The sequence below is a fragment of the Myxocyprinus asiaticus genome, chromosome 35 (assembly GCF_019703515.2).
Source record: "Myxocyprinus asiaticus isolate MX2 ecotype Aquarium Trade chromosome 35, UBuf_Myxa_2, whole genome shotgun sequence".
Classification (NCBI taxonomy): Eukaryota; Metazoa; Chordata; class Actinopteri; order Cypriniformes; family Catostomidae; genus Myxocyprinus; species Myxocyprinus asiaticus.
In genome coordinates, this window is record NC_059378.1 from 34,045,517 (window position 1) to 34,060,803 (window position 15,287).

Sequence of the window (15,287 nt, forward strand, 5' to 3'; positions counted from 1 at the left end):
ATCGATCACTGCCATGGAGGTGAAATTTACTAATGTGGTCACAAGAGTGGGGAATGTCGAGAAACGGATCGATTATCTGGAGTCATCGGAGAGGGAATTATCTGCTATCTGCTAGTGACCAAGGTGGATTTGGAGCATGTCTGGTAGAAGTTGGAGGACATGGAAAACCGTAGCCGGCGGAATAATGTCCGTATCATGGGAATCCCTGAGGGAGCAGAGGGACAGAATATGGTGGAAATCCTGGACGGGCTCTTTCTGAGTCTGCTCGACATAGCAGGCCATAAGCTGGAAATCGAGCGAGCTCACAGGGTTCCGGCTCAGTGATCCGCTGAGGGAGATAGGCCCCGATCAATTCTGGCCAAATTTCTGAGATCATCCAATAAAGATCTTGTTACGTGAAGCGAGAAGGAAGGCTTTCTTGGAAGAACCACAGCATTTTTTTGTTCCCAGACTTTGCGAACTCGACAAGAGAGAAATGTTATCGATTCAAGGAACGCAAACTTTTACATCAACGGAAGGTCGCTTTTGCACTGATATTCCCGGCCAAATTGAGAATAGATGCTAAGGATAAACATTCACATGCCCACAGCAAGCGATGTCCCTCATAAAGTCAATGGAGTGAGTGAGTCATGTTGTGGTACTCACATTGCAGCTGATTGTACCAGCTCACTGAACATTCACTTGACTGTTTGAAGATTCTGCGCGCTCTTTTTGGGCTAGTTCCGCCTAGCGGCTGGAGTTTATTTGTGGAGTATTTCTGGCAAAGCCATTGGAGTAAGTCATTTGCTTACACTCTTGTTGCAGCAAAATGGGCCGGCACACTGAAAATCCGCTTGACAGTTTGAGGAACCTGAAGTTTTTTTTTTTTTGTGCAGGTTACGCTGGAGTTTATTTTGTAGAATAACACACCTTCAGGACAGTTTTATGAATGAATCTACATGCTCTTTGTGTTTATTCTGTCTATTGGCTGGAGTTTGTTTTATAGATTATCTTTTGCTGCATAATTCTGTCTCACAAAATGTGAATAGAAACACCGGACTTGAGCAATCCGATGGCAAAGTTGTCGCGGGGGTTCTCGTAAGCGTACGTGGACTGTTTGAGTTTGGAGGGATGGACGCCAGTTGCCAATGTCGTGCATGGGGTTAATGCGCACATTTTTATTTTTTCTGTTTTGTTTTTTTTTTGTTCTAAGGGATATGATATAGTGTATCTTCAAAAAATGCACCTGTCTCCGCAGGAAGCTGAAAAATTTGGAAAGATATGGGGTGGTAATTTTTTTTATAGTGCTGGCTCGAGTAAGAGCAGGGGAGTCATTACACTGATAAATAAACATCTACAATTCAAATGTCTCAAACAGAGCAAAGATAAATTAGGAAGAGTCATTATTGTTTTAGCAGAAATTCAGGGAAAAAGTCTTATTTTGGCTAATATTTATGTACCTAATGTCGATGATCAGGGCTTTTTTATAGATCTTTAAGGGAAGTTGCAAGCCGCTGGCACCCTTCATGATATAATATTGGGAGGAGACTTTAATCTTTTGATGGACTCAGTCCTTGATCATAGTGAAGCAAAATTGTACAAGCAGCTAGAGCAACACTGACGCTTCACAAAATGTGTAAAAATCTTGGTCTTACAGATATTTTGAGGCTTTTGAACCTATCTGGTAGGGACTATACGTTTTTTTCATCAATCCATATGATTTACTCTAGAATAGATTTTTTTTTTATATCTAACTCCATTTCATCTGTCGTTGATTGCTCAATCGGAAACATTTTAGTCTCAGATCACGCCCTGGTGTGTTTAGAGGTGTTGCCACATATGAAGAAAAGAAAATCATATAAATCATATATCCTGAATTTCAACAAATGCTAAAGGCTGAAATCAGTGTCTATATGGAAACCAACTGGTCCTCAGTATCCTCTGTGGGCGTGGCTTGGGAGGCACTTAAGGCAGTTCTTAGGGGCCGGATTATACAGTATGCCACTTTCACCAAAAAATTCAAAAGCATAAGAACTCGTGGAATTGGAAAGGAATATTAAAAGTGCCGAGGCAGAGCTGAAGCGCCAAATGTAATGGCCTTAGTGAACTGACCCAATTGAAATACAGATATAATACTATTTTGTTGTGGAAGGTGGAGTTTTGGCTATTCAGGGCAAGACAGTCATATTTTGAGTCAGGGGACAAGGCAGGAAAACTCCTGGCTAGATATATAAAACAGAGAGAGTCTTTTTCTACCATTCCCTCAGTGAAATCTACTAGTGGTGAAATATTTACCTCGTCCACTGATATTAATAAGGCTTTTAAAGAATTCTATCTTGATCTTTATAGTTCCACGTCCTCGTCCACTGATGAAGATATTAGAAACTTAGTGGTACCCTTAGAACTTCCTAAACTGTCAGCTGAGCAAAAAAATTCTCTTGATTCTGAGATATCCTTGGAGGAGCCTGGTGGGGTAATTAAGGCCTTGCCTACAGGCAATATATATATATATATATATATATATATATATATATATATATATATATATATATATATATATATATATATATATATATATATTATTTAAACTTTTTATTTGTGTGTATACTTTCATTTTGTGTTAGACCACTGGATGTTTGTAGTGTGTGTGTGTGTGTGGGGGTGGGGGGGATATATAATTTGATATAATGTGATTCTGTGTGTGTATGTTCTGTTTTGTGAATCAAAATGTTAATAAAAAAAAAAATGTATCCTACATATGTGACAGCCGGACAGCCGTGAATATAACATTTTTAACATGCCGTGACAAGTTAAAAGTAAGCTGGGATTCCATCAAAATGTTTTGCATTTTTAATGCGCATTTCTTACAATTTGACTAAAGAAAATGTGAAACGTGCATTTCAATGAACTGTAAATTCACATTATCTTGAGGGAGCCTGCTTTATTGTCATGGAGCAGCTGAAAGACCTCTTTGATTCAGGGAGAGTTGCATTTGCTGTAATAAAGCAATTGTACATTATGTTATTAAATGCTGCAAGTACGTTGCAAAATAAGTGCAATAGCTCACATAATGAGGGCTCAAATGGCTATTCCAATTCGCCAACAGCCTATGTATACCTCAAAACAGTTCTGGTGGATTGTGAGGACCCACTTTAATGACGATCTGTGGGTGAAGCACTTTCGACTAACCAGGGCTACGTTTGAAGAATTGTGTGCCATGTTCGGGGCTTTCTTTGAGCCTGTCACGGGAAGCGCATTGCCATCACGCTTTACAATGGTCATGACACATCATCGTTCATGCGAATAAGCCATTTCCATCACTTTAATGCACATTTTAACTAATGTGAAACTCTAAAAAAAATCCACCTCCTCCTAGCACATTACATTGTAAGCACATTTTTTAGAGATTATTCGCATATCAAACGTTTCCATTCAGGATTTCTTCAGCGGATTTTCAAAATGCGCATAAAAATAGTTTAATGGCAACTATAGTCGAATTTAAAAGGAATTCTCAAGACGCCTGTGTTCGTATCCATTCGGTTGCGCTTCAGCTTGCTTTTTTGAGCTAGTCCTCTGCAGAGTTTTGAGCACTGTCGCCACCCTGTACTGAAAGTCACCATGTTCTGAGGGTTGCACTAGTCAACAAATTGACAACAACTAACATGGTCAACACAGTCGAACAGTCACTCACCACATGATTTATAAAACGTGACTGTAGTCAATACAGTGGGTGTGAAGTCCGGTGGCTCTGCACTGAAAAGGTGCAGGGGCTTGCAGCTATATCATTCTCACAGTGGCTCAAATATAAGCTGTGATGTTCTGTCACACCCGCATTAAAACGAAAGATGAAAACACAGAATGCATTCATGGTGTCGCTCTGCTCAACAACGCAACACATCAACGTGTCAACAACATTATACATTCTCCGTATCTGTATTGCACATGCACATAGCAGTGTATCAACACTGAGAATGTTCAGAACATTCCATAGGCTACTTTGATAAAGACGACAAACATGCTACGGTAACCTAAAATATGTGCAAACTGGCTTCAAATTGGCCTTCAAAAACACATAGGGATGCACCAATGTATCGGCCACTGATATTTATCGCCAATTATTGACCAAATTAAAACCATCTGCAAATCGGTTTAAAGCATGAAAACACTGATATGAAAAACCGATCATTCATTTATAATTAATTATCATCAAACTTTGTAAAAACTCTATGAATTCAATTGCACAAACCAGAAATAATGATAGCCACAGAATGCAGAAGAACTGGCACTCCTAAGAACATGCAATATTTAATTTTTATCCATTCTCTATCTCACATTAATGAGGAAAAAACATGTGACAGTAATAAGTGCGGCACTTACCTATCACTTTGACTGAGACATTGGTATGGTATCCATTAAGGCTGCATAATTGATTGAGTTAAGATTGAAATCGCAATTTGGTCTTGCATGATTATAAAAGCTTGAAAGTCTACTTCTAAAAATAGACTACAGTGCATTCAGCATTCAGTCAGCATTGTGTAAGCAAGCGGTGCCTGTCACGGTCTGGACGGCATTTTTCTTTATCCATTACTCCACAATAGGGATGTAACGGTATGAAATTTTCACGGTATGAAAACCATCACAAAAAATACCTCGGTATCACGGTATTATGGTGCTTATCTTATAAACCTTTAATTTTAGGTTTGGCACATGTCTGATAAACACACAGAATTTTCTTTTTTTTTTTAGTTATAACAAGTTCTTTAACTTTATTATTTATTTCTTTAGAACACTTTCTTAATCACATGACATAAACATAAACATAAGATAATCATAAAACAAGTTTAAAAAAAGTAAAAAAATAAATTAAAAAAAATTTGCAATAAGTCAAATGGTTTTTAATATAATTGAAAAATGTCAAATGTCAAATCAGATTCATACTCTATATCAAGTCAGGGTAGGTTGTGATGCAAAAAAGTAAGCATATTTATGTTATCTGTGCTGAGGCGGGAGCATTGTTTTAAGCATAAACCTTGTTGAATTTTGATAAATTACCCATTTTGATTAATTAACATTAACAATACACGTTGTGTAAATATATTGTGTAAATGAAAGTTAATATATCTTAAGACAAATATTTTTTGCAGTGTAATGAATGGACGTAATTTTAAAAAGTTTATGAAATCAAATTGAGCCAAACAAGATACATTTGTGACCTGCTCCAACAAAATAAGGATTTTCATTTTATTTTCATTTTTTTTTTTTTAATCATGAAATTCACAAAATAAATGTTATTTTGACAGTCTTTGCCATGACCACCAATCACTGTTTTCGCCTCAAGTTCGATCAGCGTCACTGAGCAACACTCGCAGACCGCGGGTGTATCATTGTATGTACGTTATTATAAGTAGCACAAAAAGGAAAATATCAGAGAATTTAAAAGATACAGTATACATTACTAAAATGTTTAATCTGCATGCCAAACCTGTGTTTCAACCACGAGAAGTTGGCTTGTCATCTAACGTGCGGCATTTACCTCATCTAATGGCCGTAGTTCATTATTTGACTAGAACAATAAATTCGAGAGGACTATATTGCCAAAATGTTAAATATAATATTACATTTGTGCATTAATTTGTGTATGTGGAGTGGTGGCGGCATAGTGGGCTAAAGCACATAACTGGTAATCAGAAGGTTGCTGGTTCGATCCCCACAGCCATCACCATTGTGTCCTTGAGCAAGGCACTTAACTCCAGGTTAACTCCAGGGGGATTGTCCCTGTAATAAGTGCACTGTAAGTCGCTTTGGATAAAAGCATCTGCCAAATGCATAAATGTAAATATGTGAATTATATATTTTTTCTTAATCTGTTATTGATGGCTGAGACTTTTCTCTGTGGGATGGTGCTCTCGGAGATGGTGCTTCATGTTTGAAGGGTTTCCCGACTGAGCCGACATTTTTCTCCAACACATTTTGCAAATAGGGTGTCCGTCAACACTGATGTTGCCTCTTGTGTCTTTTAAATAACAAAATACTCCCACACAGAGGACTTTACTTGCTTAGGTGGGGGGAAAAGAGGCTCCTCCGAGTCCGACATTTCGTCACACAGCGCTCATGTGGTGCTGTCTGTTGGTCTGACAGAGTGACATGACGTGTTGAATGCGACTTTTCATTTGAAATTTTTTTTTATTGATTTTTATTTTTGTTATTATTATTAAATGAACCATTAGTAAATGGAAATATAATTAATTTACTTGGGATTTTTTACATACACACACACACACACACACACACACACACACACACACACACACACACATATATATATATATATATATTTATTTATTTATTTTTTCACACAATACCTTCATTAAGAAAATGTCAGCAGTATGGAAACAGTCCGTTTTTAATACCACGGTATTCCATCATACCGTCACACGTTACATCCCTACTCCACAATAGACATTAAAATGGTTTTGTTCCTTGGTAACTTTTTATTTTTCCATGGAATTGCCCAACATATGCATAATATAAATTTGTGATGTTCTATTATATACAGAACAAACATGTAAAATGAGAGTTCTGTTGTTTTGAACAGCAAAAATATTTCAGAAGTACAAAATAACCTCTCTTTCACATCAATCATTATGCTATGATATTTAGTTATTTTTCTTTTCTTTTTTTATCTTGTATTTTCCTTTCATTGTGGCTCTCTTTAAAATTTTTGGCCTGTCATGTGTTCAGCAGATCCAATGTTCAATGGAAATTCTTTATTGTTAGAACAAAAGCTTTTGTACTTCTTTGTCCATTTTAAAAACATTTTCCTGAGCAAAACAGAGATCTGATGTCAAACTGACATGACATCCCCATTGTTGGCTGCATGCTAGATCCTGTGGCCGCCCGAAACAAACCAAACATGAACCTGTAAGAGGACGGGGAACCGCCTGCAGCTACAGATAGATCAGTCAAGGCTAATCTAAATATGTTGGCTATGTCGGGGGTGCTGTGGTTTGGGGATGGAATGACGTCACGACTAGTCAAAATCAACTCAACTACTAGGCTTGACCAGTCGATTATTAAAAATCAGTAGTCATGCATAGAGGGTTGGGAACTGAGAACCGGTTCTTGTTCAGAACCGGTTCCATTCTTTACAAAATACTGGAATCAGATGATCTTCGTGATCTTCGGTTCTGTTAACGGTTCCCCTGCGTGAATTTCCGCTGATGCCGCTGGAACACCGAACTGAAATACTCTCAAAGTGTTTCTAGCAGTGCATTTCTGCAGCAGTACTGCCCTATACTGGGTCAAAAGTGTAAAACACACAAACAAAATTACTTATGAGCCGGATCTGTTGAATCAACAACATGAAACAGACAGCGCTTCCGGTATGGTCCAATTCCTGAAAGAACGATTTAGATGAGCCGGTTCTTTTGAATCTACTGCACGAAACATACAGCGCTTCCGGAACAGTCCAATCCCCGAAAGGATGACTCATATGAGCCTCACTGATGTGCAAGTTATGAATGTCCAACTCGAAAATTAAATAAGAACTGTTGAAGCCTTACAAGCTTGAAGTACAACATTAGAAAACATAACACAGACTAAACTGTCTCTGGAACTGTTACTGTTATGTCATGTGACTTTAGACCTGTGAGACTTTAATCAAGCAGTGCAGTTACTGACTGGTTGTTCATATGACAATGTTTAATTAAAGATACACAGGTTTTGTAATACAAGGAATTTTATGTATGAATGAAATGTCATCACATTTCTTGTTTATTTACTGGATTGGATACTGTATAGGTCTCTAAAAAGTAATCAAACACACCTTTTACAAGAACTGTCTTAAATTTATTTCTGATTTGTTATATCTGCTCTGTAGAAATCTTAAAGGATGTAATCATTTGGCAAAAGACTGCTGAGGAGAGTAAATCCAATAAGAATTGCATTTCTCATTTTCAAATAGAATTCTTCCGCAAAAGTACTAAAAGAACTACTGGAATCATTACCGGAACCGTTAATGAACCGGAATCGTTAAGAAGAATCGGAATCATTACATTCCTAATGATTCCCATCCCTAGTTGTGCAACTCCTACCATGTACACTCTTGATGCAAACTGCTGATGGTCACGCCTCACGGTCCCTTGGGAAACGCCTCTGTAACCAATCTCAAAATTACAAAATGAGGCACTTTTTGGCTTATTTGCATATCATTTTAAGGGGTATCCTACAGTAGTGAAATGTACTCATAATCAATCAATCCCAAGACGTACATTGAAAATCGACTATCCAGAAGTGTTTCTATCTGTCAGCTTCATGCATCAAACCCTATAAACATACATCATCTCTCCACCAAAGCATGTCACACTGAAGCCAAGACCATGGGTAATTCTGCATGCTGTCAATCTGGGTCCAATCAAATCGACACACACACACACAATATATACATAATTCACACACAAATGTGTGAGATAAACAATAATAAACTCCTGAACAAACGGCAACACACAGACCCATACTGGAAAAACAAGCTGACAAAGACCTGTCCAACTGCCACATTCACTCAAATGTAACAAAGACGTGTCTCCGAGCAAGTGTTTCTTTATTTTGGAATATCACAGAGCCAGTTCTGTAAAACATAACAACACACTAAGCCTTCAACAAACACTGAATAAAGACAGATTGGGTTATGTGCCACAATAAACGACAAGACAGCTAAAACTAAAGCCTCAACTAAACAATAAGCTCTAACTATGACAATAAGCCCTGTTTGGCTGACACACTCAATATCCACATTGGCAGAAAGAGACCGTAGAATTACAGCAGAATTTAGTTAAATAAGCAAATAGTGCTGTCTACAAGGCTCTCGCTCTCTACAAGAGGCGTAAAAAGCAAAAAGGTCGATTTTAATTTTATGACCTTGAACTGCCGGGGAATTCTGCAAAATAGCTTATTTTGTGTTCCACAGAGGAAAGAAAATCATACGGGTTTGGGAAAACATGAGGTAACATGAGGTTAAATTAACTACTCTATTCCTTTAAAAGGTACAGCAGCAATCAGTAACAGTCAGTTAAATTCTAAGGTTCAGAAAGAGGGTGGAAAATGGTCTTGTCTGACATAAGTGGACTTAAGGGGGACCAAACATTTTTTATAATATATCCTCTGTAATACTCTCTCTTTCGGTCTCTCCAATTCCTCATGCCAAAAATACAGAAACCATCACTGCTCTGAAAAAGAGGAAGCCACAGACAGAGCAGGTTTATGCTGTTAAGACTGATTTGGATAGAAAGAATCACTGACTAGAAGCCAAATGCCTTTGCCAGTTTTTTTGCAATTTTTGATTCCTGCAAACGGCCCTCAAAAATGTAAGGATTGTGAAGAACAAGGTTCCACACATGGTATGTGCATTCACAGCGACATTCTGTAAAATAATGTCTTAAAACAAGCACCTCTGTTGGACTTAAAAGGTAATGTAACAGTGTGAAACACGTCATCACAGTGGCTCTTTGGAAAGAAAACCCTCCGACTGGGCAAAGACTCCAGAGATTATATGGAGAGAAATGTGTAGCCTCTGTCACATGCAAAGGCTTAAGCACTTAACATGCAACCCCCTGACAGAACTGGTCATGCCTTAAACAGCTGTCAATGACAGTTAAACTAACATGACTTGACACACATCTCTCCTAATTACATGCTTGTGTTTAGGTAATACCATTTTAGTGACATCATCACCGGCTCTCTTAAAGCCAGCTCTCTTTTGCATATATCTAATATGGATAGGAAAATGTTTCAATATAACTCTATATAGCGGCTGTATGATTATATGAAATTGTAGCCATAACAACACATACTGTCTAACCACAAGGTTGTAACCACAAATTCAGAATTGCAACTATTACAAAACCAATATCAGTCGAACCCTAATCTAAATATTGTTGGGGACATGTACCCCTCATTGTCTTTGGTGGTATCGTCCTCCATTACCATATAATGTATAATGCATTAAAAAAAGATTTAAATAATAATAATAATAATTATTATTAATATAGCTAGGAGCAGCAATTAACAGGGTTCAAGCAGTTTAAGGCCTTTAAGCACATGCGTAAAAAGGTATTATGTTTTATTTAGCAATCATGTAACCACCTAGATCATAGATGTAACAGACCATTTACAGACAATACTGGCAATTTACTAAGGAAATACATGGTTTTTAAAGCTTTTTAAAGCTCATGGCGCCACATATGGTCTGATCTCCATAAAAGTCTGCATTCTTGTTTAGAATTTCGCATGTTCTCAGCTAATTTCATGAAGTTCTGAGTTTTTGTTTAGGAATTATGGGCTTATTTGTACACTTGACCATGCTCATTTTCTAAATGACACTGTTATAGCTACCAAAGGGTAAAGGATGTCTGATTTCTTTCAAATTTCTCACAGACCTCTACGGCCAGGAGTCGAACAGGCCCACCGAGTTTTGTGCCGATCGGCCTCCGGTAACCTTGTCTAATAGGTGCTCAAACTTTATTTCTCGATGGCAGCCATGTTTTTTGAGATAAGCCAATGTCCTCATAGACAGTCATGCCACCTTGGACAAAGACACTGCATGCCAATTTTCAACTCAATCAGACTAACAGTTGCGTAGAGCGGTTTTCATGTTTTTTTCCTGTTATAGCGCCACCAAGTGGCCAAACTCCGCATTTTTTTTTTTTTACTGTGACCTCAGATTGAGCTCATACACATGTGTACAAAGTTTTTTATAATTATTGATAATCAGACTCCAGAGTATTTTTCTGTACTGGTTTGCTTCCGATCAGACGAAAAACCTAGGACTAGTTCGCAAAAGTAGGTTAACATTATCTGAAATATTTACCGAACGGTTTGACAGACACCAATGCTTCTTGAGGCAAAGTTGTTCATAATGAGAAGAGCTATCAGGTGATATATATTACTTGTGTTTTTTCACAACACTGCATTATATACAACCATTAACACCTACAAAAATAGTGATAGCACCACCTAGTGGCCGATTTTTTTAAGACTTTGCACAACCCTCTCAGACCAAGAGTCAAATAGGTCCACCAAGTTTCATTCCGATTGGTCATTGTTAACCTTGTGTAATAGCTGCTGAAATTTGATTGGCCGATGGCGGCCATGTTTTTCAACATACGTGAATGTCCATATAGACAATGATGGCAGCTGAGACAATGTATGCAAATTTTGAAGTCAATAGGATTAAAGGTTTCATAGTTACAGCCAATTTCAGGTTTTTTGGTATTATAGCGCCACCATGTGGCAAAACCACGCCTACTTTTCTGGGTGACCAAAGATTGACCTCTTACATAAGCATGCCAAGTTTGGTGAAGATATTTCATTTCCTTCAAGAGTTAAAGCCATTTACGTAAAATTGGCCACTCCTACTTCCGATATTTTCGCATACCGTAGCTATCTCGAGTCGAAAGTTCAAACTTTTTTTGATAACTTTTGATATTGAGACTCCATTGAATCATTTGGCACTGGTTTGGTCCAGTTTTTGATCACTGTAGTGCTGACCGATTTCGCCGAGTCAGTGTTTCTGAGTAGCGAGCAATACTAATACCATCTGACCAAGTTTCAAGTCTCTAGGCCTTATGGTTTGCTCTGCCCAATCAGTTATTTAATAATAATAAAAATCTTAACAATTACAATAGGGTTTCAGCGCTAAGCGCTTGAACCCCTAATAATAAATGTGATGATGCTAAATAGGGTCATTGAAAAATAAGGTTGTCTGAGGTGACATGTCGGTTTCACTCATTTTTGAAAAACATGGCATATTTCTGACAAAAAGTGATTTAATGACTTTAAAAATGTCATGTGGTGTAACCATCAAGTAAAAGGCATTAAGACACTTTCTTTGCACTTTGATTACACAACTTACTCATTCATTTTAAAAAAAGTTTAACATTTTTAAATTTGATTTTTTTTTTTTTTTTTTTTACAAATATCACGTGGGGAAAAAAATTAATAAATAAATAAATGTTTTCTCAGGGTTACACCAAATGACCTGAATAAAATGTGCCTTTTCATAAAAATTTCACAATATTGATTGATAATATTTAATGATATAACAAAATAAATTTGTTAACTTCACAAACTGTCTTGAGGGTCTAAAGGGGGTCTTTTTATGTTATTTTTTTCACATGACAACAGAAAGGCTATTTACATACTGGTTACACCACATGACTGATTTGGTGGACAAAAGATGTTAAAATATTAATCATATATAAAATTAAAATTGTTTCACTGCTTATCTTTAAGAAATAATAATAAAAGATTATTCTCCACTACTCATTTAAACCTATAACGCCATGTATATCAGATATGATACAACATTTGACGGCTCCTGTTTCACTCTCTGTTCAAGCTGAAAACAATCAAGTCCGACACCATCATCGTATGTAAGTTTCACATGTTTATGGCAAGATCTATTGGTTATTTGTGAAAAAAAAAAAGTTTATATCGATCTATGATGGTGTCGGACTTGCACGAAAAGTGACTTATGTCGGGATCAATGACAGCTTATTTTAATAAAGTAAATGTGACAGTAATTATTATATTGTTACTGATATTTTAAAATGAGTATTTGCTGAATATAAGCATCTTGAGACAATATTATTTTATTGAAAAAGCCCATTGTTGACTTCAGTCAGGCTTCCTAAGCAACCAATTGGCCCGGTTGCTAGGGTGGGTAGAGTCACGTTGGGTTAATCTCCTCGTGGTCACCATAATGTGGTTCTCGCTCTCGGCTGAGCGCATGGTGAGTTATGCGTAGATGCCGCGGAGAATAGCGTGAAGCCTCCACGTGCGAGGTCTCGGACGCGGAGGCAACTGAGATTTGTTCTCCGCCACCCGGATTGAGTCGTCACTACGCCACCACAAGGACTTAGAGTGCATTGGGAATTGGGCATTCCAAATTGGGGAGAAAAAATAAATACATTTGTATTAGTAATTTTCCCCTTGTTGTAGACGGATACTTGCGTGATGGCAAATGGAAGGGTAGTTATATAGCCTAAGATTTTTTGACCACTTCATCAGATAAGCAATGCCAAATCAATAAAGCAAGAATATTCATGATCCCTCACCTGAGGAGTTGATGATGTAATCAGGTATCGCAATATTTTTTCATAAAAATATTGTGAACATCTTTCTTGCATATCGCCCAGCCCTATCCGGCTGTTAACACCTGTGCTGGCTCCAACTGATTAGCTATGACATAATTGAAGCCAACAACTGAAAATCTGAGGAAAAGTTGGCTAATGAGATGCAGGCCTTATTAACTCACTGCCAAATTTACCTCTCTAGCTCTATCAACCACACCTGAACCAGCTAATCAAGGTCTTCAGGTTCAGTTGTGTTTTAAGGCTGGAACTAAATTCGGCAGGAAGACAGATTTCTAAGAGCAGGACTGAGGACCCTTGCATTAGTTCTCTCTCAACATGCAGATGCAGGTATCACATTACATTTCATGAAAGGCTGCATTACACTGAATTTACCACTGCTTTTGACTGGTCTATTTTGTCAAAACTGTGACATTTGAGTAAGTAGTGGTAACAGAAATATACAGCAACTTACAATCAAATTATTCACATCAAAGTTATAATACTAATAACAAACTTTATTCATTCAGCACTTTTTAAATGCTTTGCTTTTAAGATCAGACGAGATTGGGCATGCTATGAGTGACAACACCACAGGATAATACCATGACAACATAGCCCAATCCATGTCACAGCATATATCACACAAAATATGTTGTCCTTCAGGCCACAAACAGGCTTCTAAAACATTTCTGCAAAGAAACACAAGTCACCATAAAAGAATTTTGAGAGACATAAGGCCTTACCTCGAAATTTCTTGGGAGGGTTGTTTAGATCTCCAGATTCTGGTTGAACCACACACCGGTCATCCACCAGACTGCAGATATAAGAGAAATAAATCAGACAACTTCTTTGAAACATACAGCATACAGCAGAGTATTCCTTTTTTATAAAGAGCCACAGACAAGCACAAATCAAACCTGCATACTTTTTTCACATTTTCTGAGTAATTTTACACCAGTTTCACATATCCTCCTTGAGCGGAGCATGAATGGAGCATGAGCAGCGCATTTTCGTTTCAGCGCCCATGTTAACGGATTAGACCCTTCACATTGCAAGTGTGAGCCGCGAGGTGACGCGTCCCAGAGGTGTAACGGACGCGGCAGTGAGCGGATAGTTTAGGCGCCGAGCCTATTTTTGCTGCGCGGCTCATGCTGTACTCAGCGGCTCTGGGTGTAGCAGAAAACGAAAAGCATTTGAAGATTATAGAAAAGACACAAAAGCAAATAATCAATTTTTAAACCGAACCTACTACACAATACAATGTATAGGTCTGCATACAGACAAACACAAAATAACTAAAAGGAAAGAATAAATAAATAAATAAATAACTGCAGGACTTGTACAACTGTTGTATATTTACAGAGACAGGTTATAGAGGTACAAGTACCACTGGTACTAAAATGAATGGGAGTAATTGTAATGCCTGCCTTACAGGTAAAAGAGCCAATCACCTTTTAGATAAGACATAGCCTGTTAATCAATTCAAGAACGTGCATGCGCATTAGCTGATCCAGCCCGAATTGTTTTTTTTGCATAATCTGATGTAAAGCAGCACAAATAATATTGTTATGAGAGGGAGAAGAGTGGAAATGAGATCGGGAATGGATCTCGTAAGGAAAGAAAGTTCTATAATTTTATTTATCTATTATTTTTTATTTATTTATTTATTAAAACAGGACCCTGATGTAGAGAGTGTTAAATTGAATAATAAATTAACAGGGAAGTAGAGATGGTAAAATGAATAATTTATAATAAGCTCAGCCTTTATTCAGCTTTTTAATGCCTGATAGAAAAGTATCTACCTTTGCAGAGCGATACAATACTTAAGGCAATTGCAGAATAGTCCCATTAGTCACATATAAACTATTTCTGGGTTTAAAAGATACGGAACATTGTATCTCAAAAGGAATACAACGTGGCCCTCTATGCACTACTTAAAGCCTGATGTGGCCCCTTTACCAAAATAGTTGCCCACCCCTGCCCTAACCTAACCCTAACTGTGTGTGGAAGTGTCACCCACTTGTGGAGTTGGCTCAACCACCTTTTGGAGTAATCCGGACCCTTCTTGAGTAACCCCGCCCTTTTTTGGAGATTCAGCTATACCTACTTGGAAAAATCAGGCCGCATGTGTTCAGTGCTCGAGCACTCGGCTGATGATGAAATTTGCATCACGAGTCT

At 37.6% G+C, this 15,287-nt stretch overlaps 1 protein-coding gene across 5 annotated transcripts in view; it reads right to left on the bottom strand.

Annotated features, from left to right (window-relative positions):
* itpr1b (inositol 1,4,5-trisphosphate receptor, type 1b) overlaps window positions 1–15,287 on the bottom strand; it is a 247,427-nt gene that overhangs the window by 208,490 nt on the left and 23,650 nt on the right. For all 5 annotated transcript variants that reach the window (XM_051673468.1, XM_051673467.1, XM_051673466.1 and 2 more), the window contains exon 3: window positions 13,853–13,923. In XM_051673468.1, the coding sequence (XP_051529428.1) occupies window positions 13,853–13,923 (71 nt within the window). The remainder of the gene's footprint in view (window positions 1–13,852; window positions 13,924–15,287) is intronic.